The sequence below is a fragment of the Erinaceus europaeus genome, chromosome 9 (assembly GCF_950295315.1).
Source record: "Erinaceus europaeus chromosome 9, mEriEur2.1, whole genome shotgun sequence".
Lineage (NCBI taxonomy): Eukaryota > Metazoa > Chordata > Mammalia > Eulipotyphla > Erinaceidae > Erinaceus > Erinaceus europaeus.
In genome coordinates, this window is record NC_080170.1 from 95,636,460 (window position 1) to 95,662,664 (window position 26,205).

The window sequence follows — 26,205 nt, forward strand, 5'->3', positions numbered from 1 at the left end:
AATGGGGAAAAATTGGCCTTGTAGAGTCCATGCTTTAGGTTGGTAATGATCCCTGGTGCCACATCTGTCAGAGTGGTAGCTTGACTTCTCTTCCTCTCTATTAAACATGAAAATACATTTAAAAAAATTTTATAACTACTTTTAAAATAAAAATTTAAATAGATCCAGAAATCATATCTAAAAATCAAATAATATTAACTTTCCCATATCTAATTATGTGTATAAATTGGCACATAACTTAATAAGTTAATAGCTTATTAATTCCACTAACTTAATAACTTATAAGTTAGTGGAATTAAATTGTCTGGGCATGTTAATATGTTCATATAAATTTAATTTTTAGGAAAACCCTGTTTTAGAGTAGAATTTTCACTTATAATAATACTTTACAGTACTTTGGATGATAGCTTCCTGAGATTAAATTTTGGGGGATTATAGTGTAACATATTGGAGTGGCTTGGAGGAAAGGAACTCTTCAGTTCCTAAGATACCAAAACATACCCATCCAAAAAAAACCTGTGTATACCTATGTTCATAGTAGTAAAATTTATAATAGCCTAAACCTAGAAACAGCTTAGGTGTCCAACAACAAGTGAGTGGCTGAGAAAGTTGTGTTATATATACATAGTGGAATACTACTCAGCTATTAAGAAAGCTGAACTCACCTTTTTCACCTCATCTAGTATGGAGTTTGAAGGAATCATATTAAGTGAGATAAACCAGAAAGAGAAGGATGAATATGGAGTGACCTCACCCATAGACCAAAGTTGAGAAAACACAAAACAGAACTTGGACTGGGTTTGGTGTATTGTACCAGAGTAAAGAACTCTGGTGGGAGAAGGGGATTTTCAGGTCCTGATGCATGATGGAGTAGGACCTAGGTAGAGGTTAAAGTGTTTTGCAGAAAACTGAGAAATGTTACATGTGTGTCAACAATTGTATTTACTGTCCACTGGAAACCACTAATCCCCCTTAATTAAAAAAAGTAAAAATCAATAAAAGGAGGCGGTGTAACCAAATGTAGAACCTACTTAATGCCACTCGTCCTTTTTCTTGCCTCCCTGTTCACATGTGGGCTCTCAACCTGCTGAAACATGGCCTTAGAGCTATGTGGTATTTCTCTATTCTGAAGTGAAAATTAACTTGGTTAGTATTTCATTTAATTATCACCCATGGATGGGTAGTTTCTCCTTTCTAAATCATTTATACAAACATATATATGTACATATATTTGCCTATCTTACACATAAAATATAAAATTTTTGCCTTTGCCCAGAGAATAGTACTGTTATATCTTATTTTCAATTGATTGTTGTGGATTAAATGGTTATGCAAAGAAGTTCTTGAGATTCAAATGGCCAAAATGAAGAGAATAGAGAACTGTATCATAGTCCAGTTGCAGAGGCTGTGTGTGTGTGTGTGTGTGTGTGTGTGTTGCTGAAACCTTCTTTGTTAGAATTTATCCATCTACAAAGTGGAACAAGAATTATCATGCCAATCTTGCTTTGTATCCCTTCCCAGAATGCTTTTGCTTCATGTCTGTGATAAGAAAATGGGTATTCAGGGTTGATGAAATTGCTCATTTCAATAACATGCTGCTTTGCAAAGAGCCTGGTTCCTACTGCGTTGAAGGAAGCTTTGGTGCTGCTGTTTCTTTCATTTTCTATCTCTGCCTTTCTGCCTCTCCGTCTCTACCTAAAATAAGCAAACAAAACACCTAGTATGTATACCTCATTTCTTCCTCCTCTTTTTTGCTTTGGGATTTACCTTTTTCCTACTGAGAAATCTTTCTTCTGTGATTCAACTGGACAAGCAGACTTGGCTGCCTCTTCTCCTAGACCAGCAGTGAAGGTGGTGCTAAAGCTTGGAAAATAAATCCAGTTTTGAGGTTGAATACTAGGAATACTGTTGCTGTTACACATCCATCAAATGGGTGGTATTTTTTATCTCTGATTTGCTGTACTTAGATGTCTATTTCAATTGCAGAAACTGGAAGATGAGAAACAGCGTAATTCATTCACCTTCTCATATGTCCCACAAAATAGGCTTATTTTTAGTCATTACAAATTGGATGGTATTACTCAGCCTTTTGTTTTGGAAGAGCCCAGAGTAAAGCTTATAAAGAATGGACTAAAGTTGGTGGAGTCTATGATTGTGAATTTTTTTTTACTTTACATGCAGAATTTTAATAGAGACATTACTGGGCGTCTCTTTTCCCCTGTTTTGCCACAAACCCAAGAAGAAACACTGGCTTGATTTTTTTTTTTCTATTTTCCCCTTTTTGTTGCCTTTGATGGTTATTGTGCTGTTATCATTATTGTTATTGCTGTTGGATAGGACAGAGAGAAATGGAGAGAGGATGGGAAGACAGAGAGGGGGAGAGAAAGATAGACACCTGCAGACCTGCTTCACCACCTGTGAAGCAACCCCCCCTGCAGGTGGGGAGCTGGAGGCTCAAATCGGGATCCTTCAGCTGGTCCTTGAGCTTCATGCCATGTGTCCTTAACCTGATGAGCCATTGCCTGGCGCCCCACTGATTTGATTTTTAAAGTGAACATTATAATAACTTGAAATTATGGGGTATGTGTTCTTTAATCAGTTTCTTAAAATTTTCTGTGCCCCTGGTCTTTTGTTTTTAATCTTTGATTTAGGATAGGATGAGCTGTTGGGAGTAAATTAAATGAGAAAATATCTATGAGAAACAGGTCAATACCTGACCCATCATAGACAGATGATAAATGTTTAATAAACACCTATGGTGGTGTTGCACCTGACTAAGCACACACATTGCACTTCACAAGGACCTGGGTTCAAACCCTTGGTCCCCACCTGTGGGGGAAGCTTCACGAGTGTTGAAGCAGGGCTGCAGGTATCTCTTTGTCTCTTTCCCTCTCTCCCCTTTTCTCTCAGTTTCTATCTGTTTCTACCCAATGATAAGTAAAAATATAAAAAAACAACTATGGTGTACTAGGAGCTGGGTCATAAAATAGTGTGTATACATACATAGATGCACACATAGATATTATATATATTGAATCACTGAACTCGGTAACCAAGAGTTTTATTGTCCAAACTAGGGCATTTTGGAAAGGATGAAAAAATTTATCTGTTAACTAATGTTCTTACCTTTCCCCCTCTCTATCGTCTATCTTCTAGAATTTTCTTTTCTTTCTCTTTTTTTTTTTTTTGCCTCCAGAGTTATGGCTGGGGCTCGGTGCCTACACCATGAATCCACTGCTCCTGGAGGCTATTATTTTCTCTTTTGTTGCCCTTGTGTTGTTTTTTTTTTTTAATCATTGTTGTGGTTATTATTGTTGTTGTTATTGATGTCCTTGTTGTTGGATAGGACAGAGAGAAATGAAGAGAGGACTGGAAGACAGAGAGGGGGAGAGAAAGACAGACACCTGCAGACCGCTTCACCGCTTGTGAAGTGACCCCCTTGGAGGTGGGGAGCCGGGGGCTCGAACTGGGATCCTTACGCCTTCATGCCATGTCCTTACTTTATGCCATGTGTGTTACCTCATGACCCCCTTTCTTTTCCTTTTTAACTCAATTCTTTTTGATCCTGTAAGATGTAGATCTTGATATTTCAAGGGGATGACATTTTATTTTAGAATTGTTACCACTGCTGAAACAAAGAGAGTCAGAAATGTTGTTGCCAGTTGGGTCTCTTGGTGGCATCCCCATCGCCCTGTGAAATCAGTTAACTACAGGATAGACAAGACAAGGTGTGAAGGCTGAAAGTGGTTCATGCTGCTAGACAAGTCTAAACTGAATTTGAGGTACAAAAGGAGAGAGGTAAAAATATTTCAAGATAACCATAATCTGTTCTCTCCTATATCCACTGAAAAACAAACTCCCCCCAGTTTTTTTAGTTTCTTCTGTCTGTCTTTTAATAGAATTTCCATGTGTAAGTGTTCACAAAAGTTCAACTTGGGGATTCGTGTGGGGGGACTGTTGGAGTCTCTCGCTCTTGATCATTCTCCCATTTTATAATGACTTCACCACAGTTGAGCCTTCCTGTAAATGTACTGTAGAAGGAAGACGGTCTCATCTAAGCAATCCATATCCATTATCTCTCACAGCCTCATCTTCCAGAACTGGCAGATCCCAGAGCATCCCAACACATGTTATGGCTTAAAAAGAAAAATGTATAAGGGGAGTTATTTTGCACCTTTAAAGCGCTGAACCTTCTGAATTTGTTTGCTTCTATATTCTTTACTGCAGTAAAGAAATGATTTGATCTCTGCAATGAGGCAGGGAGCTTCATCTGAGTTGCCTTAGGAGGATTTGTCCTAAGAGTGCAAATATAACTTTCTGCCGTCTGGCAGAATCAGATGACAGAAACATGCCTGGATTTGTCAGCAGAAGGCCCTCTTCATTCACCATCCATAAGGAGACAAACCGCCCTTTATAAAAATGAAGGGACTAGAATCAATTGTAACAATTACAATATTAGAAAAGTATGCTTTGTGAATGAGAAGGCAAAGTTAATTAACTGGTTGATCTCTGTGAATTTAAAAAATGCCCTCTATTTCATTAAATACCAGATATTTTATTATATACCATGTTCATAATGTAAAGCATCTTTTATATATTTTTAAGCTTGAAGTTTCAATAAGTCACTTGGTTGCCATATACTGTTTGGTTATGAACAACTTAAATTAGAAACATTCTGGCCCTTGCACCTCTATCCTACTTCAACTTTTTTTTTTACCCAGCGAGAACATGATGGATTCTGAACATGGTACAACTGGAGATCATCAGCAAACTGCATTCCTTAGAGGTGAAATGTGAATTCTTTCTTCAACGGACATGTGAGAGTTACCCATGACAGCACAGTGATTGTCACAGTGTCTCTTACCCAAGGACTTACTGTCTGAATCCTATACTAAAAGGTGTATCAGGAACTGAAAAAACATTTTTAACTTACTTGAAAGCTAACAACTTAGCTTGTCACACTGTCATGTTTATTGGCAGAAGGCATAAAAATTCTCAGTCAGGGACAAAGGACTTTATAACTCATAGCACAGTAATTAGTATGTTTGCCTATTCCTCAGGGTGGTGCAAAGAAGACTAAGAAGTATTTGTATCAGCATTGAAACATTGAAGCACAGGAGAACCTTGAGCGTAGGGGTGTCTGAATTTTTTACAATGGGCAGGAAAGCTGCCTCCCTTTTCCCTTTGAGGGCAGTAGAGAAAACTGCCCTTAGGCCCAGAGGGAGACAGCCTAACTTCTAGTACTCTCACTATGCAAACATCCTTAACAACATAATCCAAAACAAAGTCAGCCCGTATGTCTGCTCAGGAGTCAAGCAAAAATATAAGAGGGTCATGAAAAATGGTTATCCAGTATGGTGCTCCAAATATCCTGAAGAGAATGTTTTCACAAGTGACTCAGGATACAAAGGGCACAAAGCAAGGACACAGTTCTCTCTTGGTTATAAGGTAATGAATGTTGACATACAGTAGTAGAGACATTATTCATCTTCTTCTTTGCAAAACAAAGGGACTTCAGCTCAGAGAGCATTAGAGGGGAGACCATGCAATGTGGGCCTCTCAGATATTTGCATTTTGAGAAACACCAAGAAACAGTCTTATCGACATGAACACCAGCCCTCTTGCTGACTTCCTTGCTTAGTGGTTGATTGCAGAGTGTTAGGCCATAATCTGAAAAATGACGAATCTGTGAAAACTTTGTTACTTTTCTAAATTCTTGAAACTGTATGGCAGGGATGCAGGGGCCAGTTTTCCATGAAACTGACTTCTGGTTCATATTACGAATAAGAATAAAAGACAGAGAAATTAGAGTTGTGAACATTAATACTATTCTCTTAGTACCTACATACTGGAGAGGTCTGGCCAAAGAAATTTTGTCATACTAGTGGTGTTTATTTAGTAGTTCTTATGAGTTCTTTGATATGTGAATGACTATATTTAGTAACTCTTTTCAGCCAAATTATACTTGGCAGTATGTCTATTTCCTTTCTCCAGAATACTAAAGGAAGTATTTGACTGAGCAAATCATTTCATCTGAGTGTAAAAAAAAGTTATAGTTTTAAAATTAATGAAAGGGATTCACATTCACATTTCAAAGCTCAGCTCAGTTTTTATCTCCTCCTTGAAGTTCATTTATTCACATCACAATAGTTCCTTCCTTTTTCAAATCATATGACTAATTCTAGAGTTTTTCTAGAATTGTTCCTTATTTATTCAATCAATCAATCAAAAGATCAGTCAAAACAATTCAGAGTGACTGGACTACGTGTTTTATGAGACTACTTCCCAACTCTTGGAAGAAGCAGCCATTAGCAAGCTGGTTCATGATTCAGTATATGGGGCTTATAGCATACAAGTGTTATAATTGATTACACTTTCTTAATGAGTTCTTCAAATGGTTTTCTGTAGGAGACAGCTTAGTTGTTGTTTTTTTTTTAAGTTAACTCAGAAGCAAAAAAATCTGATGAAACAAATACTCCTTTTACAAGTACATTTGGAGAATACTAGAAACTATACAACTTGGGAATTCACAATATTAACATATCACATGCTATGAAAAGGGAAAAAAAGAATGCATTAAAAAAGCTGTTTCAGGGTATATAATCTAGACTCTTGATTTTATTTTAGATAGAACCTCTTGTCATATTCTCAGTCTTTACACACTTGATATGTGTTATGTCTTTCATAGAACCTTAGTAAGTCAAATTTGCACACTCAAAGCAATATTGTGATGTATGACTTGAGGGTAAGAAACCATATCTCACACTTAAAAAAGGGTATATTTAATACAAGAGAGCAAAGAAAATGTGAAAAGATGAGAAAGAGGCTGGAGAGATAGCATAATGGTTATACAAACAACTCTCATGCCTGAGACTCTGAGGTCCCAGGTTCAGTCCTCAGCACCACCATATGTCAGAGCTGAGCTCTGATGTCTTTCTTTACACACACACACACACACACACACACACACACACACACACACACACACACAGGAACATTTTTCTTTTAAGAATTCATGATATATTTACTCCACTAGTACCAGGAATTCTATCAAGCTTTGTGCCATCAGGTTCAGAATTATATACTAAAATAATTCCTTAGCTGTGTTACTAAAATCCTTTCAATGATTGGTTTTGTTTGTTTGTTTTTATTTTTTGTTAATATCCTCCAGGGTTATTGCTGGGGCTTGGTGACTGCAGTACAAATCCACTGCTCCTAGAGGCCATTTTTTGTTGCCTTTGTTGTTGTTATTATTGTTATTGTTGTTGTTGTTGGATAATACATGCCGGGCTAGCGAAACGAGAGAGATGACCCAGGAACCGAGCTGGTGGTGGCAAGGTGTTTCAAAATCTTTATTCAGTCCTGCGCCCAAGCTCTTAAAGGTTGGAAAACGGAAGTGGCAAGTCAGAAATGGAAGTGGCTTGACAATACCATACATGGTAAGGAAAGGGGTGGAGAAAGGTAAAAGGGGCTGGGGAAGGTAGGAACTTCCTTAGCAACTGTTGCGAGGGAGTTAACCCTGCAGGCAGGAAGGGTCTTGAGGGTAGAAAAAGAATATATCAAATGAGCAGAATGAGTGTGGAAATAGGGAGGAGACCCTAAGTCATTTGTTAAACAAAGCAGAACATGGATATGTAGACAATAAGAGAGTGGGCCATTGTATCAAGGAATGCAGGGTGAGGGGGAGCAGCTTAATGTTTTAAAGAATGCCGAGCCCCTAGAGGCAGAAAAATGCAGGGTCTCTGGAGACAGGGAGTAAGCTAACAGGGAGGCAGAACACTGAGGTCCATTTTTCTCCCAAGCTCAACCTCAGAAAGAGTCTGACAGGGAGATTCATTTCCTCAGTTCCCCATTTTTCAACGGGAAAATCCTCACCACACTCAACCTGGTTCTCACAGTATTCCCAGAAAGTAGAGAGAGAAATCAAGAGAGAGGGAGATAGGGGGAGAGATAGATAGACACCTACAGACCTTTTTCACTGCTTGTGAAGCAACCTGCCTGCAGGTGGGGAGCCAGGGGCTTGAACTGGGATTCTTCTGTGGATCCTTGTGCTTTGCACCATGTGTGCTTAACCCGCTGCACTACCCCATTTGTTTTTTTAAATCCAACCCCATTTTTTTTTTTATTTCACACTTGATGTTAGCCAAGAGGCTAAGAATCAGTCTTTTAATTTTTATTGTTACCAGGATTAACACTGAGGCTCGGTTTCTGCACCACTGCTCCAGGCAGCCATTTTTTCCTTTCTTTTCTTTTCTTTTCTTTTCTTTTCTTTTCTTTTCTTTTCTTTTCTTTTCTTTTTTTCTTTTCTTTTGTTTTCTTTTGTTTTGTTTTCTTTTCTTCATTCTTTTTTATTTGAATAGGACAGATAAAAAATGAGAGGAAGGGGTGGTGTGAAAGAGAGAGAGAAACATGCAACACTGCTCACTGTTCTTGAAGCTTGCCCCCTGCAGGAAGGTACCAGGGGCTTGAACCTAGGTCCTTGGCATGGTAACTTGTGTTGAACCAAGTGTGCCACTACTCAGCCCCTAAAGATTCTTAAGCATCCCATTTGTTTCTCACTGTTTTCTGGCTGTTTAGGTTTTCTGTTAGACAAAGCATGGATTGGGCACCATGTTTTTCATGTTACTTAATAGACCAGTCAGTCTAATTTGGAACTTCTCTGGAGGATTATTCTACAGAGCATACTTCTTCTTCCTGAATAAAAAAAATACATAAATAAACAACCCGATAAACTTTCCATGTCTTTATGTTTTAGGAGTGTAATTTTACATCTAAAAGTCTCATAATAGTTGTGAGTCAAGTATTGTCATTATTTTATTATGGAATAGAAGACTAGAAAAGTTAAGGAACTCACCCAACATAAATTTTTATGGTTGAACTGGTTGAACTGAGGTTTAAGCTTAACAGTCAGACTGATCTGAGTCTGTGGTTTTAATGCTACTCTATGCCATGTTTTCCTGTTACTTTTGGCACAGCAATACTGTTTTTTATAGTTAACATATATATGATCAGCAGAAGTAGACCATTTCAGACGTCTCACACTGGCATGACATTGGAATACCTCCCACATTTTCCATATACACTTCAACTCTTTGGATATGTTTTATTAATATTACAAAGAAATAAGAATGCTCCACTGTAGCTTTAAAAAAAAGCTGTAATTTGTTCTGTAGACTTGAATTGAGTTTCTGCTTTTAAATTTACTCACCACCTACTGAAAATTCCCATTCATGTTGAGTCAGCTTATAACGGGTAGAGGCAATTCTGAAGCTTATGAATAAGAGAATTAGGATAACTTCTATTGTGTAAATCTTGCTTTTACAGTCAAAATTTGAGGTTTAAATAAATGGCTGTCTTGATTACCCACTGATGCCCGTCGTGAGACCAAGATTTTAAATAATTGACTCATCTGAGCCTTATTAGTCATCTATAAAGCAATTAACACATACTGTAGAAGAGGAGGAATAAATTCTATTTACATTGTTGAGTACTTTAAAACATGTATTTGTCAAGTGTGTGTGTTCATTACTAGTTTTCCTCCCCATAAGTGCTCTATCGTAAATATATCAATGTAACAGAATATTTACAAACACACACACATATATTTCTGCATGGTTTATGATAAAGAAGGAACTACAGAAGAGTGGGACAAAAAACAACTTTTAAGTAAACAAAGTGGTTTCAAGTCAACTAGATATCTAGGTATACTATATATATATATATATATATATATATATATATATATATATATATATATATATCTGCAAGATGCCACATGCAAATATAACGAATGTTAGATTTTTTGGAAAATAACAAAAGGTATGTTTGTTACTTTGAGAAGAGTGGTAAATTTCCTTCATTATTCCTTCCCTTCCTTATTTTCTACTTTTTTGTTGTTGTTGCCCATGATTTACTACTTCAGACTCTGATTTTTTCAGATTTAATAAGAGATAGAAAGACAGACATATGGATAGAACCCCAACACCAAAGCTTTGCCATGACACTGGGACCAGACTCCAATTTGGACCATGTGCATGGCAAAACTTTCCTAGGTGGTCTATCTTGATGAACCTTAAAAGATAATTCATTCTTCCTTTTTTTCTTCTTTTTGCTACTAGGGTAATTGCTGGGGCTCTGCTGGTGCCTGCATGTTGAATCTACCACTCCTGGAAGTCATTTTCTTTTCTTTTCCTCCCCTCCTTTCCCCTACCTTCCTCCCCCTCCCCGTCTGTCTTCTTTATCTGGATAAAGCAGACACTGTTCTAATATTCATTAAATCAAATGTAGATGGGGACAGGGGGTTTGAACCCATGTCTTTGCACATAGTAACATGTGTACTCTACCAGGTGCACTACTGCTCTCCCTGCCTTTTAATTTTTTTTTTTAAACCAAAGCTGTGCTCAGCTCTGCTTTATGATGGTGTTGGGGATTGAACTTGGGTCCTATGGTGTCTCAGGCATGAAAGTCTGTTATGCTACTGTTATCTGCCTGCTAAGTGATACATTTAATAAGTAGCACACAAGCAGTAATCATACAAGATAAATATACAAAGTGCCTTAAAGTTAAGAACATCTATTTGTTGAACAAGTTGAGAAGGCAAGAAATAGTATGAGAAAATGTATTCATAATATTTAAAATACACAAAGCATATTGTGAATGTATAAAAACTCTTGTGAGTGGTTAAGATAGGGAGAAAATGAAATGTATATAGACACACATAATATAACTTATTGAAATAGAAAATAGAGGGAGTTGGGTGGTAGCACAGTGGGTTAAACACACATGGTGCAAAGCACAAGGACCGGTGTAAGGACCCTGGTTCAAGCCCCCGGCTCCCTATCTGAAGGGGAGTCGCTTCACAGGCGGTGAAGCAGGTCTGCAGGTGTTTGTCTTTCTCTCTCTCTCTCTCTCTCTGTCTTCCCCTCCTCTCTCCACGTCTCTCTGTCCTATACGACAACAACAACAATAATACCTCCAACAATAAAACAACAAAGGCAACAAAAGGGAATAAATAAATAAAATATAAAAAATAGAAAATAGAGAGAAACAGTAAAAGTTAGAATGAAATAAGGAACAGGAGTCAAACAAGCAATATATATGATTATGTTCATTTCTAAAGTAATATTAAAATCAATAAATGTGAATTAGATTGACAAAGAACACATACATATTATTGATGAAATAGACTTAACTCTGGATTCTGTGTAGTATCAAAGAACATAATGAACACTTTTTGTGCCAATATGCTGAAAACTTAGAAAGCATAGGAAAATGGTCTACCAAAATTAACTCACAACGTAATTGGAAGCATGCTTGGTCTTAGGGTAATTATAGTTATAATAAAAGGAAACAATAGGGATAGTTGGTTTTAGAGGACACTTCTAGTGAGAGTTTAAGTCAATGATTACACTCTTACTAAAAGCTTACTTGTGAATCGAAAAAGAGGAATGGTTCTAAACCCATACTATTAGACTAGTTAGATCTTGATAATAAAATCATAAATATTCATGGTGTTAAATAAACCATTATACAAATTCTTAGATAGTCCTTCCTCATAAGCGACATGAGGCTTATTCCCTTCTTCTATGATATTTACTACTTGTGATTTTTTTCCCTTCATATAAAAAATATCAGATGGCACAACTGATATATCAGTTATGGATCTATCTATCTATCTATCTACCTCCGTACCTATCCATCTATCTAAAAGCTATTAAAAGTTTATTTGGCGAATCACAAGGACCAGCAAAAGTATCCTAGTTCAAGCCCCCGGCTCCCCACCTGCAGCGGGGGTTCACTTAACAAGTGGTTAAGCAGGTCTGCAGGTGTCTGTCTTTCTCTGCCCCTCTCTGTCTTCCCCTTCCTCTCTTGATTTCTCTCTGTCCTATTAAAAAAAATTGGGGGCAGGCAGTAGCACACAGTGCAAAGCACAAGGACCGGCTTAAGGATCCAGGTTCGAGCCTCCTTTCTTTCTTTCTTTCTTTCTTTCTTTCTTTCTTTCTTTCTTTCTTTCTTTCTTTCTTTCTTTCTTTCTTTCAGGACTTTCTTTACAGCATAGACCATTTAGAGAGACCCCAGATAATATACAAAAAGAATCCCTGCTGACCCAAACTTTTAGTCTTGTCTGCTAAGGCATTAATCATCTAACTGAATTTGTCTTGAATTTCAGTTCAGTCTAGTAACTAGTTACCACTAAGTGACCTCAGTAAATTTCATATAGTACTGGAAATTTTTCCATTGGACCCCTGATTAAATTTTGAATACACAAAAACAAAAGACATAAGAAATTGTGACTGCGACCTAATGGTGGCACACAAAACCTGCTACCATTGCTCAAGGAACTGTGTTCAAGCCCAAGGTCTCCATAGGCAGGGAGTATGCTTCACAAGCAGTGAACTAATGCTGCAGTTCTGTTCTCCTCCTCCTCCTCCTCCTCCTCCTCCTCCTTCTCTCTCTCTCTGTCTGTCTCAGTCCTCCTCCTCCTCCTACTTCTTCTTCTTCTACTTCTCCTTCTCCTTCTCCTTCACCTTCTCCTTCTCCTTCTCCTTCTCCTTCTCCTTCTTCTTCTTCTTCTTCTTCTTCTTCTTCTTCTTCTTCTTCTTCTTCTTCTTCTTCTTCCTCTCTCTCTCTCTCTCTCTCTCTCTCTCTCTCTCTCTCTCTGTCTGCCTCAGTCCTATCAAGTGAAAAAAAGGAAGAAGGAGAGACGTTGGGCAGTGTACCTGGTTGAGTGCACAAATACCCGTCTATAGGAAAAAGGATTTGTGGATGATAAAGCAGTATTACTAGTGTTTCTCTGTGTCTCTCCTTTTCTATCATCCCTTCCCTCATGATTTCTGACTGTCTCTGTCCAGTTAAAAAAAATAATTTAAAAAGAATGATTCTTCCCTTAAGGAAAAAAAAAAGGAAGGGAGGAATTAAAAACAGATGGATCAGGAGAGGTTGCTGGGAGTGGTCAGTTTGTTGTGCAGGCACTAAGCCCTAGCCATAACTCTGATTGGAAAAAAAAACCCAGAAACTATGACTATATTTTAAGTTTCAAGTCTAAATATTTATAAGAACTTTGCTATGCAGTGATAAATAACAGGAAAGAATTGATGACATTTTTGCAATGCAATATTGAACGTGAACACAAAGCAAAAATCAAAGAACTATTGGCAATTCAAATCCAATGAAGTATATTACAAAGACTATATTATGACCAAATTATTTCACCTATGCTAGACAGCTTAATATTAGAGCCATTATTAATGCAATTCACTGTGTTAATAAAGGAGAAAAACAGTTTTATTTTATTATGTGTAAATAAAGTATTTGACTTAAGTCAGTACATTCACTATGTAAAAAACTATTAGAAATTTATATAAAAGCTTTTGATAAAGTGTCCAAAATGAGTAGCAAATATTATTGATGATAAAACATATTAGGACTTCACTTAAGAACCAAAAGGCACTGGACCAGTGAAATACTTCAATTAGATAGTGTGCTGCTTTGCCCTATGCATGACATGGATTGGAGCCCAGCCTTCCCCATATTGAAAAGAAACTTCTGTGTTGTAGTCCGTTTCACTCTCTTTCTCTGCCTCTATATTTAAAAAGAAGAAGAATCAAAAGGTAGTAACAATATCATTGTGACAACAATAAAAACAAGAATAGGTTTCTAAAAGTTTATGAAAAAATACGTAGCTTATGTGGAAATGACTTAAATCTATTGAACACTATTAAATAAGGTCTATGTAAATGGAATGACGTTATGCATCAATATAATGAATACTGCTGTTTCTCCCATATATTTATTTAAAATTGGCCATCATGGAAGTGGCTTGGTAGTAGAGCACATTCTTACATGCATATATGATATCTTGGGTTTAATCTTCAGCACCACATTAAAAACAAGCAAGCATAGGGGCCTGGTGGTGGCTCAACTGGTTAAGTGCCCATGTTAACCAATTGTGCTACAAAGGATTACACCGCCACCAGAGTGATTTTAAAAAGAAGAAGAGTGGGGGAACAGTGTAATGGTTATACAAAATACTTTTCTACTTGAGACTCTAAAGTCCCAGATTCAGTCTCCAGTACCACCGTAAGCCATAGCTGAGAAGTGCTCTGGTCTCTCTTTGTACCTTTTTTTTTTTTTTCCTGTAGTTCTCTTTCATAAAAAACAGACAAATAAATAAATAGGAGAAGAAAATAAAATGCATAGAGGGGTTGGGTGGTGGCACATCTGGTAGAGTGCACATATGACTATGTACAAGGACTTAGGATCAAGTCTTCAGTTACCACCTGCTAGGGCTGAAAGCTTCATGAACTGTGGAGCAGTGCTTTAGCTGTCTCTCTCTTTCTTTCTCTCTCTCTCTCTCTCTCTTTTTTCCCCTCTCGCTCTCTCTGAAAATATAAAAAGAACAAAAACAAATATACTATAAATGACAGAAAAGTACTTAGGCTTCTCTCTCATAACAAAATAAAATAAATTGGATTAATGAAATGCCAGCATCTTTTTGGTGCAACATGACAAGAAGATCATGCAATTTTATATGAAAGAACAAAACCCCAAGAATAGACAAGGGAGATTCTTGCAGAATGAAAATAATGTAGGAGGATATGACACCAGGAAGTGTCATCAAGAAGCTGTGGTTAGTATACTTAATATTTATGAAAACTAGGCATACTTTGGGTTCATGGAGTCAAATAAAGAGCCCCTACTAACGCTGCAAAATGTAATCTTTAATATTACATGTTTATCTTTAATATTCAAGGAATACTACATGTAGCAGACTTTACAAATTTGCAATTCTAAATCAGTTTTAAACAAATCTCTCAGAAGGGATGATGTATCTTAGGAAATATGATTTTCAAGGGCAGAAATTGCATGATAATTAGAATTGCTGTATTTACTCCTTAATAGAACATACTACTGTGTCATGAACATTCTGTTGCCCCTAGTATCTTGACTTGTTCCTAATCATTTTTAAAACTCCATTTCAGATATTGAGATGTTCCCAGCTTAATTAAGTTTCTCTGGCTTAGCTTAAAGAACAGTTCATTGGTCTCTTCGCTGTACTGTCTTTGTGAGGAATATAAATTACTAATGTATTTTTGGACTTGAATCACAGTAATGCAATTTATTTATATGTTTGCTTTATTAGATTGAGTTTCCTGAATATACACAGCCCTTTTTATAGACAGCAATTTTTTTTGGCCAATCTCTATATGAAGTATTGAAGATACAATAGAAAGAAAGAAATATGTATAGAGAATATGATTGAATTCACGTAAAAGATTTGGGAAAAGGAGGAAAGTAGAGAATTATCTGTGTAGATCTAAACACTGTGCTATTCACATTTACCTATATGAAATCACAGAATCTATCAAGTATTCTTACTTTACAGAAATAACTCTGCTAAAGAGGTTTGTGCCTCATCTGAGGCCACCTGACTAACTGTAGAAAGCACCAGAGATCAGCTGTCCTGTCTCCCAGGGCAGTGTTACTTCCCCTGTATCAGATTACTTCTCATTCTAGCCTTTGCAAAATGAAAGTACAGATTAGTATCTCAAAGCCCATGCATATATCATCTGACCATGACACACAGCAGGATATACTGAAGATTCCAAAACAACAGATTAAAAAAATATGGTTTCTTTATTTGTTGGAGAGAAATTGAGAGGGAAGGGGTAAGTAGGGAGAACGAAAGAGGTCTATAACACTGCTTTACCACTTGTGAAGCTTCTCCCCTGCAGGTGGGGACCTGGGGAAGGCAGAACATATCCAGTTTATTTGAAGGCAGGAAGAAAGACAGAAAATTGATATTCGCCCCTACTTATCTGGTTGGTAGAAATGTAAGAACACGGACAGTACGTCCAGAACCTAGGTGGCATGGAGAAGGAGAGTTTTGTCTTGTATTCACTTGCATGCTCTGAAGTTTTTCCTGTGATAAAACAAAAATGCTCTAAGAAATTATTTTTTAAAATTTTTATTTATAAAAAGGAAACACTGACAAAAACCATAGGATAAGAGGAGTACAACTCCATACAATTCCCACCACCAGAACTCCGTATCCCATCCCCTCCCGTGATAGCTTCCCTATTCTTTATCTTTCTGGGAGTATGGACCCAGGGTCACTATGTGGTGCAGAAGGTGGAAGGTTTGGCTTCTGTAATTGCTTCCCCGCTGAACATGGGCATTGGCAGGTCAATCCATACTCCCAGCCTGTCTCTCTCTTTCCCTAGTGGGGTGGGTCTCTGGGGAAGCGGGGGCTCCAGGACACATTGGTGGGGTCATCTGTCTGGGAAAGTCCAGTTGATATCATGGTAGCATCTGGAACCTGGTGGCTGAAAAAAGAGTTAACACATAAAGCCAAACAAATTGTGACTAATCATGAACCTAAAGTCTGGAATAGTGCAAATGAAGAGTTGGGTGTCTCCATTTTGTAGATAGCTAGTAGGCATATTTTAGTTATATTCCAAAGGGCCTGTGGCTATACTAGTTGTTTTTTTTTTTTCCCCTGAGCCTGACATCTAACATGCAGGTGGATCCAAGTTATTGTCTGAGGAGATTATTTCATGGCTGGAAAAAGGACCAGAAAGCTGGATCAGGGAAGAGAGTAGCTTCCAAATATGGAAAAGTGTATAAATATTGTTGATTGTAACCCTGTTGATTTGATCTGATCTGGGGCCCATATTCAGCTTAGGAGCCTATGTGGTCTCTGTATCCCTGTAGATCTGAGCTCACATTCTGTGGTCATGAGTAGGAACATTCCAAGCTGCCCCAATTTCAGGACCCATCTTCCTCAGGTGGAACATAGTATATGTTGTCCAACATTCTCTACCATTGTTGATCCACGTTGAGGACAAGGACCTATGGGGACCCACAAAGGAATCTATTGTGTTTTGCCTGATAGAGCTGACTGGTAGAGGGATTGACAATGGAGAGAGGGATTTATTCGAGGTCTAGGCCCATCATGTCAGTTTAGGAATATCAGGACTCCTTGACTAGGGCCCTAGCTGATGGGGTGGCCTGATAGTGACTAAAGAGTCATTGTTAAAGTATGCCAGTCTCTTGCCCTTATTCAGCTTTAGCAGTCCTTGCTTTGATAAAGTTAGCTTTGGAGTGAGTGAGGGAAGTATAATAGGAAGTAGGTGAGGAGGGTATCTAAGTAGACTCTTTCATTAGGAACTTTTTGGTGTCTTTTTAGAGCTTTCTACTTGCTTGCTGCATATATTGACTTACTGCAGACTATTGTGCACTTTTGAAAGATGTTACATCTCTGAAATGTGCTGTAATAATATCAGTATCTGGCAACAGAGTTGACATATTTAAGCTCGAAGTACGCATACACAGATGTTATTTTAAAAGCAACAATCCAGCACTTGCCCATAATGTGATCCAACTTCATGCAACATTTTTCTAGTAGTTGTTGAGAGGAAATACTGCATTGTAACTGTCAAGATGAAGTTTTCTTAAACATTTATTTATTTATGTATGTATTCCCTTTTGCTGCCCTTGTTGTTTTATTGTTGTAGTTATTATTATAGAACAGATGGAAATGAAGAGAGATGGGGAAGACGGGGGGGGGGTGGCGGAGAGAAAGATATAAACCTGCAGACCTGCTTCATCACTTGTAAAGCGACAACCCCTGCAGGTGGGGAGCTGGGGCTCGAACTGGAATCCATACACTGGTCCTTGTGCTTTGTGCCACCTGTGCTTAATCCACCCAAGATGAAGTTTTATACCGTAACAGTGACAACAAGGAACAAAAAGGTGTACATCATTGTTTGACAGCGCTTAAAGCAACACCCAGGTGTGGAGACAGTCTTCTGCACTTTTGGTTAAGTTTTATTATATATTTGTTTGGATTAGAGTTTGAGTATTTAAAAAGCATTGCCCGAGTTTTTTTGTTTTTAACTGATTTTTCATATAATAGTGTTTTTTTTTGTGTGTGTGTGCGTGCGTGCGCGGCTATTTGGTTTTTAATAGACTATCTTCCATACACCATATGCTTTTACTAACAGATCATAACATTAATAAAATATTAATGTATCATGTTTATTCAAGTCTTTAATGAGAAAAAGTAGATAATATATTTTAATGTGTAATTTAATCTATTTACTCTAATAAATTCTTAATTACAAGGCAAAATTCATTCCAATAGTTGAGCTAAAAGATGAAGACACATTTAGGGAGTGATTATTATTCTTAACTAAACATAGGTAGTATGTTTATTAATTTCCACTGGCATTGCTATAAATGTAATTACTGAGTTAACATTGTCAAGCTTGTGTAATTTTGTGATTCATGCTCATGCCATGTAAGCAGCTTTCCTAAGAGAGTAATTGCCACAGACCATGAATGAGTTTTATATATATTCTTTTCATCAAGTAAACAAATGTTTCCCAAAGATTAGTCTGTAAACCTCAATCATCCTCATCACCTGGGAGTTCATTAGAAATTCAGAACCTCGGATGGAGGGTAAATAGCATAATGGTTATGCAAAGAGACTCTCAAGCCTGAGGCTCCAGAGTCCCTGGTTCAGTCCCCCACACTACCATAAGCCAGAGTTGAGCAGTACTCTGGTAAAAAAAAAAAAAAAGAAATTTAGAACCTCACAAAACCAGGGAAACAGCTCAGCTAGTAGAATGCAGAACTTGCATGCCTGCACCTTTTAGTTTGAGTCCCACCATCACTTAGGCCAAAGTGGTGATGTGGCTTCTCTCTCACTCTCTTTCATGTGTTTTACTCTTTCTGTTCTATGACTTAAATAATAAATCTTAGAAAAAGAAACTCCTAAGCATACTGAACCAGAATCTCTGTGTTGGAAAGGAGTTCAGGAATCTGTTTTAGTAAGTTCTCTGATTTTTTCAATGTTTGCTAAAATTTGAAGACTTTTTTTAAATATTTATTTATTGATTGGATACAGACAGTCAGACATCTAGAGGGAAGGGAGGGGTAGAGAGGGTGAGAGACAGAGAGACACCTGCAGCACTGCTTCACCACTTATGAAGCTTTCCCCCTGCAGGTGGGGCCTGGGGACTTGAACCCAGGTCCTTGCACATTGTAACATGTGTGCTTAACCAGGTGGGCCACCACCTGGCCCCAAGACTTTTTTTTTTTTGGCTCCAAGGTTATAGCTGGGGCTCAGTGCCTGTACTACGAATCCACTGCTCCTGGCAGCCATCTTTTTTCCAGTGTTGTACAGACAGAGAAATTGGCAGTCGGTAGGTAGCACAGTGGGTTAAGTGCACGTGGCACAGAGCCTCAAGGACCTGTGGAAGGATCCCGGTTTGAGCCCCCGGCTCCCCACCTGCAGGGGAGTGGCTTCACAGGTGGTGAAGCAGGTCTGCAGGTGTCTTTTTCTCCCCCTCTGTCTTCCCCTCCTCTCTCCATTTCTCTCTGTCCTATCTAACAACAATGACATCAATAATAACAATAAAAAGGGAAACAAAAGGGGAAAAATAAAATAAAATAAATTTTTTAAAAGAGAAATTGAAAGAAGAGGGGAAGATAGAGATGGGGAGAGAAAGATAAACACCTGCAGACTTGCTTCACTGACTTTCAGAGCGACTCCCCTGCAGGTGGGGAGTCTGGGGCTGGAACCTGGATTCTTGTGCCAGTCATTAATTAGGCTATGCACTATGTGGGTTTAGTCCGGTGTGCTACCATCTGGCCCCAAGTGTGAAGACTCTTGAAGTACACACTGAAGTATTTCAGTTCCTCATATCCCATTGTTGATTTAGACTATAATCAGGAGCCAACTGGAGCTCCACTTCCCCAGAGACCCACCCTACCAGGGAAAGAGAGAGGCAGACTGGGAGTATGGACCGACCAGTCAACGTCCATATTCAGCGGGGAAGCAATTACAGAAGCCAGACCTTCCACCTTCTGCAACCCACAATGACCCTGGGTCCATGCTCCCAGAAGGATAGAGAGTGGGAAAGCTATCAGGGGAGGGGATGGAATATGGAGATTGGGTGGTGGGAATTATGTTATGGTTTTGTTAATTTATCCTTTCTTAAATAAAAAATAAATTTAAAAAAATCTTGGTTTCCCCCTTTCTACCTGGAAATTTACCTGCATAGTTACATTCCATGTAGGTGTATCAGTTACTATGTTTATATTTACAGAGAGGAATTAAGAAGGGTTTTGGAGATAGGGAGCGAGAAAGACAGACACCTGCAGACCTGCTTTACAGCTCCTGAAGTGCCTCCTCTGCAGCAGCTCAAACCTGGGTCCTTGCACAAATGACTCATGATCGTAGGCATTATATTTGACTTTTTATTTTATTTTCTTCATTAAAATATCACTTTATTGGTTGAAAATACTTACAAGACAGTTATTGTTATATGTGTATGGGTCTAATTTTCTTATGATAGGTATAGACACAATACATCTTTCACCAAGTTAGTATATCTTTTTCTGTGTTCTTCTAGGAGATCTAGTATTTTAGTTCTTTATGCATGTGATACCATTTTTGAATCCTGTATGTGCTGTTGACAGACAATCATGATAGTAAAGAATTCATTTTTTGTGTTTAAAGGCAGTCTGTTATCCTAAAATGATTTGCTGAAGAGAATATCTTTTCCCCATTGAATTGTCTTGGCAGCTTTGTCAAAAAGCTATTGAATATGAAACTAAAGATTCCTTATGGATTACCAATTCCATTTACTTGATTCCTATGCCTTTATTTATGCCAATATTCTTTTGTCTTGATTACTATTACATTATAGTGAAGTTTGTATTCCTAATTTGCTAGTTTTCAAAGTTGTTTTGGAAATTTAGAGTCTGGGTAGAACTTCTGTAATGAAAAACTAAGTGTGTGATACAGACAGACAGACAGACTGAATATGCATAATTACAAATACATTAGCTTAGATGGATATGTACAGGATTCTGCTTACAACAGTGAATCTATCAAATGGCACATGACAATAATTTCTATTTTTTACTAATGCCAATTTTTTACAAAGTCTGAGAAAATCTTGAGAATTCAGATGCTTATGATAATAATTTTAATAAATACTACTCTTAAATCTTTATGCAAAGCTCTATTGGATATCATTTCTCTGTGACTATATCTTTACGTGTATATTCAATAACTTGACTGTTAGTCAAGTCTTCTTGTCCAGCCAGTTGTATCTGATACTTTTTTCGGCCAGCCACACTATACTTCTTGTACTTGCTACTGATTATTTGAATTTTTCAGTAAATCCTTAAAACACTTTTGTAGTTTTACACTTTGACTGTGAAAGAAGTTTCATGGGCTAATTTATTCAGATTGTGTCAAACAACTACTAGCAATTTTTTAGTGAAATATATAAATGAATTTATATATTTTTTTGCAGAAAATCATACTAACTTTGTCATTCTCTGAATAGTGAATTCTGCATTAATTTTTGTTAATGTCTATAATTCTAAAACTGTTATTTGAAAGAAGCACATTGTCAGTCATTTTGTTTGCTTTGTCCCCAATTACTACTTTTGCTTTCTTTTTGCCAGTAGGATTCTGTGTGTTTCACCCAGTATTTCATAACAGCACAATGCTTTTTACACAATGTGCTTCTAAGATGCTTGAATGTCCTGCTTTGCATCAGAAATTTTAAGAGTTTCTCATAGAGTTTTTGGTATGTGTCAAAATGACACATGACAAAATCGTGTTTAAGACATAGATTTGCTTTCAATTGGCAGTGGAAGTCCAAATTTCAGTCTTCACTATATTTGTACAGTATTTTTTTTGTTGATGTTGGTATTCCTGTGACACTGAAAATATTCAGTCATTTAACTATATTACTATCACAAATAGTACTCATATTTGTTATAAATCTCTTCTCTTACTATTCAAACCTTTAAACTTCTTTAACCATGACGATTTCAACTGAAAATAAAGAACCTAATCCACATTCTATGTAGTATGATTCAAAAGTTTAGTTCACATTGTGAACTAAAATTGACTGATTAACTAATATATTGCTAGAAAATATATGATGATGATAATGAGTTATCAGTTATCTGTATTCATATTACCTTTATATCTAAAGCAAAAAAATCAATTTAAAAGGTCTGATCCATTTGCTTCTCAAAAGAAACATCAATTAGAATATAGCTATTAAAATAGTATAAATATGTAATTAGAAAATTGTTCAAATGTTAACTTTAAATCATCTTATGAGCCAGTTATGATATATGTATCATGTTGTGGGAAACATTTCTCTTTTTTTAATTAAAATTTTAATTATCTTTATTTATTTATTTATCAGATAGAGATAGCCAGAAATCGAGAGGGAAGGAAAAGCTAAAGAGGGAGAGAGACAGACAAGACACCTGCAGTCCTGCTTCACCACTAGCAAAGCTTTCTTTCTGCAGGTGGGGACTGGAAGGCTTGAACCTAGGTCCTTGTGCATTGTAACATGTGTGCTCAACCAGATGCGCCACTATTTGGCCCTGAAACATTTTTTAAAATTTATTTATTTATTATTTTTTTATTGGGGGAATGAAAGTTTTACAGTCAGCAGGAATTACACTAGTTTGTACATACATAACATTTCCCAGTTTTCCACATAACAATACAACCCACCCCCACGAGGTCCTCTTCCATCATGTTCCAAGACCGGAACCCTTCCCCCTCATCTCAGAGTCTTTTACTTTGGTGCAATACACTAACTCTAGTCCACGTTTTGCTTAATGTTTTCCCGTCTGATCTTGGTTTTCAACTTCTGCCTGTGAGTGAGATCATGCCATATTCATCTTTCTATCCTGAAACATTTCTCTAACATAGGATCAGAATCATGTCAGTTAAACAAGTCCACTATCTTTCAATCCTATGAATATTCACACACTGTCAGTAGAAGACAGGAACTGAGGAGCTGGTGGTGGTGCATTGGATAGAGTGCACATGTCACCAAGAGAAAGGACTTGGGTTCAAGCCCCAGGACTCCATATGCAGCTTCACAAGTAGTGGAATAGTGTTGCAGATATCTTTCCTTTCTCTATCTCCCTGTCTCTTGCTCACTATCAAAGAAACATAGAAAGGAAAAAAGATGACCATTTTACACTAAATAATTTTGTTGAATCACATTTGCCAAATGAAAAATTTTTATCAGGCCAGGAATACCACATTTAACCCTTTTTTCCTGGCAAGGCCACTGCTCTACATTGACTGGGCCACTAGAAAGCCATTTCAAGCATGGAATTAACAAATTAAAAAACAGTGGCAGTTGGTATTGGGGTGCTGTTAAGGTTTACAATTCTCACAAGAGGGAGAGAGACTGCAGGGGCATTTTACCATGCCTAGAGATCTCAGAAAATCTTTTAACTAATGAATTGATGCTGATATTAGCTATCAGAAGGACGAAACTGTCCTATATTTTACTCTGGTAAAGGTGTGCCAACTCTGAGTCGGGATCTTTAAAACCACATTTAGCTTAACTGAATCTTATTTAAAACTTAAAACAACCTTTAGTTACTTAGGGGTTAACACACATTAATGGAAACAAGATTAACACACAGACTTACAACAGACATTCTTGGTGAAAAGAAATATTTCCCTTTGAAAAACCGCTTTGGATTTTGGATTCTTAACTCCATCCTCTACACCCCCCCCCCCACCAGGAGGGGCCTTTGTGGCTTAAGGGAATGATTGACTGAATTTGCCAATCTGTGGAGCAGTAGCTCTGTGCCATGGTTGGCTGCATGGACAGAACAGGTGGGCTTAGTTTACTGCGCGGAGAAAAATCTTTGAAATTCTTTTTCTGGGCTAAGGTACATTTTTAGAGTTTTAAAGAAACAAATCATTAAATTTCTGTCGAAAGTGTGTACTGGTTCTCTGATTAATAGTTTTTAAGTTAAATAGAACGTCTTGTTTGATTGATTTTATTCTTTCTTTAGAGAATAGCTTGCTAGCCAGATAAGATCTCACTCAGAACTGGCTTTCTGAGAGCTCTGGTGGTAGCCAGAGGGAAAAACCTGGATTTTTTTTTTTTTTTTTTTTTTTTTTTTGCTGGCTAGTTTTAAGATAATGCCAAATCAAGAGCCCACAGTTCTTTAACTAATTGTAAATGGTCTCATTTTTCTTCTACTAATTTTCTAGGGGAAGCTGTTTTTTGTGCTAGTTGAGTTTTAGCCTTGGTGGTGTCGGCCAAGTCGAGGACTGGAGCACAAAATGGAGGGGTGGTGGCATAAGGAGGCGGTCTGGACAAAGAAGAGCAAAGGGGTGGCCAGTCAGGACTATGATATTTGGCCATCTCTTCATCAAGGGATAAGGCCTCTTCAGGAGAAAGACTATCATCAGGCCCATCTTTGGCGGGGGGTCTTAAGGTTGTCAAAGAGGGGTAAATCTTAACAGGAGGAGACTTAGCAGGAGCCTCAGGGATGGGGTCTCCTGAATCAGGCATGGGAATAGAGACAGACTTACAAACAGAAGGTTGTCTCTTAAACAGTTTCCTACTCTGGCCCATCTTATTTCATCAATAGTCCCTTCTAAGGGGAACCACGGATAAACATCACTCACTAAATAAAAAAAAAACTTCTTGAGATCCTTTTTCTTAACCCTCACTCCTCATGTCTTGAGGGACTCTTTGAGGCCCTTAAGCAACAAATCATGTTTACTCAATGCTTGTCCCATAATTGCATCGCTCTTTCTTACCTCAAAACGGATCAATCTCACAGACGGGCGAATCTGCGGCGATCACCACGCGGATCTTCACTCACTCTGGGCTAGAGCGGCGATCCAATGCGAACCTTCACTCACTCCTTCTCTGAAGTGTCGGTCCTATGCTCCTTGGTCGACCATCGGGGAGCGACGTTCTCTCGGACCCCAGACCCAAAAAGGTCCCACGTCGGGCGCCAGGTGCCCCGGCCTGCGGGGTTATCGACGGAAACCTAGGGTAGGGGGTGAGAGAATGGAGGGGACAAGAGACACGAAGAACGAGAGCAAGACAGGTTTCTGATCAAGTTCTGAAAATTTTATTTTGCAGCCGCATTTTAAGCACACACCATGAGGAAGTTCTGCTAAGGTAGTGGGGGGAGGGAGGTGGGTGAGCAACTTTCCAAACAGTTAGATGGTAATCGCAGTTACAATGATCAGAATGTCCGTTCACCGGTTATGTGAGAGACTTAGCTAAGGTTTTGGCTCCCGGCAACCTGGAGTGATGGGGTCATGCAGGTACCAAGATTTCCAGCAATAACAGTGCTAGCAAAAATAAATAAATAAATAAATAAACAAATATCTCTCAATATTATGATTTATGCTTCTGAATCTAACTTTTCTTTAAACCTAGCACTGCTCAGCTCTGACTTATGATGGTGCCACGAACTGAATCTAACGTTTTTATGAATTCTTGAGCCTATTTAATAAAAGAAAGCGGCAAAGAACAAAATTGGATAATAAAATCTCCTTCACTCCCTCCTCTGTATCCTTCTAATTGTGAAACAACTCAAGTATTAAAAAAATATATGACTGGAGAAAGCTTTATGCAAATACAGGTATTTTTTTAAGCTTAGGGCTTGGAAGTTGCTTAGACCACTATAACTTTTTTCCAGTACTGCATATTAAAAATTATTCTACTTATCTTGCAGAATTCATATGAAGTTATAGTAAGGTTTTAAATATGTGCATTTATTGAGATGTCAATTTGTACTCCTGAGACATGTAGTACTATAAATCAATAGTGCATCAGTTAAAAATATATCAAATGTAGTATGACTGAGACAAGGTTTAGTGCACAGTAGACTATCAAGATATTCTTTTGAACTTTTAGTTTCTCCACTCTGGGCTACAACTAGCCTTTATACACCTTTTGTGTAACTGTAGAAACTAAATTACATTGTAAAAATTCTCTAAGCTGACTCACTAAGCAGGCCTTTCTTTGCAAAATTGAAAGGCATCAGTCAATCTGAAAAGCAGAGATGAACAATGGGAATTTTTTTATTTTTATTTTATTTTTATTTAAGAAAGGATAAATTAACAAAACCATAGGGTAGGAGGGGTACAACTCCACACAATTCCCACCACCCAATCTCCATATCCCACCGCTGCCCCTGATAGCTTTCCCACTCTCTATCCCTCTGGGAGCATGGACCAAGGGTCATTGTAGGTTGTAGAAGGTGGAAGGTCTGGCTACTGTAATTGCTTCCCCGCTGAACTACAATGGGAATTTTTTAACATTTCTAAAATAGAGTACTTCAGTCACCATGTCATCCTTTCCCAATAATGTCCTCCAA

At 37.7% G+C, this 26,205-nt stretch overlaps 1 protein-coding gene across 1 annotated transcript in view; it reads right to left on the reverse strand.

Annotated features, from left to right (window-relative positions):
* CCDC54 (coiled-coil domain containing 54) overlaps window positions 1-26,205 on the reverse strand; it is a 51,052-nt gene that overhangs the window by 10,994 nt on the left and 13,853 nt on the right. The window contains 1 exon segment of the mRNA XM_007522175.1: window positions 21,072-21,172. Coding sequence (XP_007522237.1) covers window positions 21,072-21,172 — 101 coding nt within the window.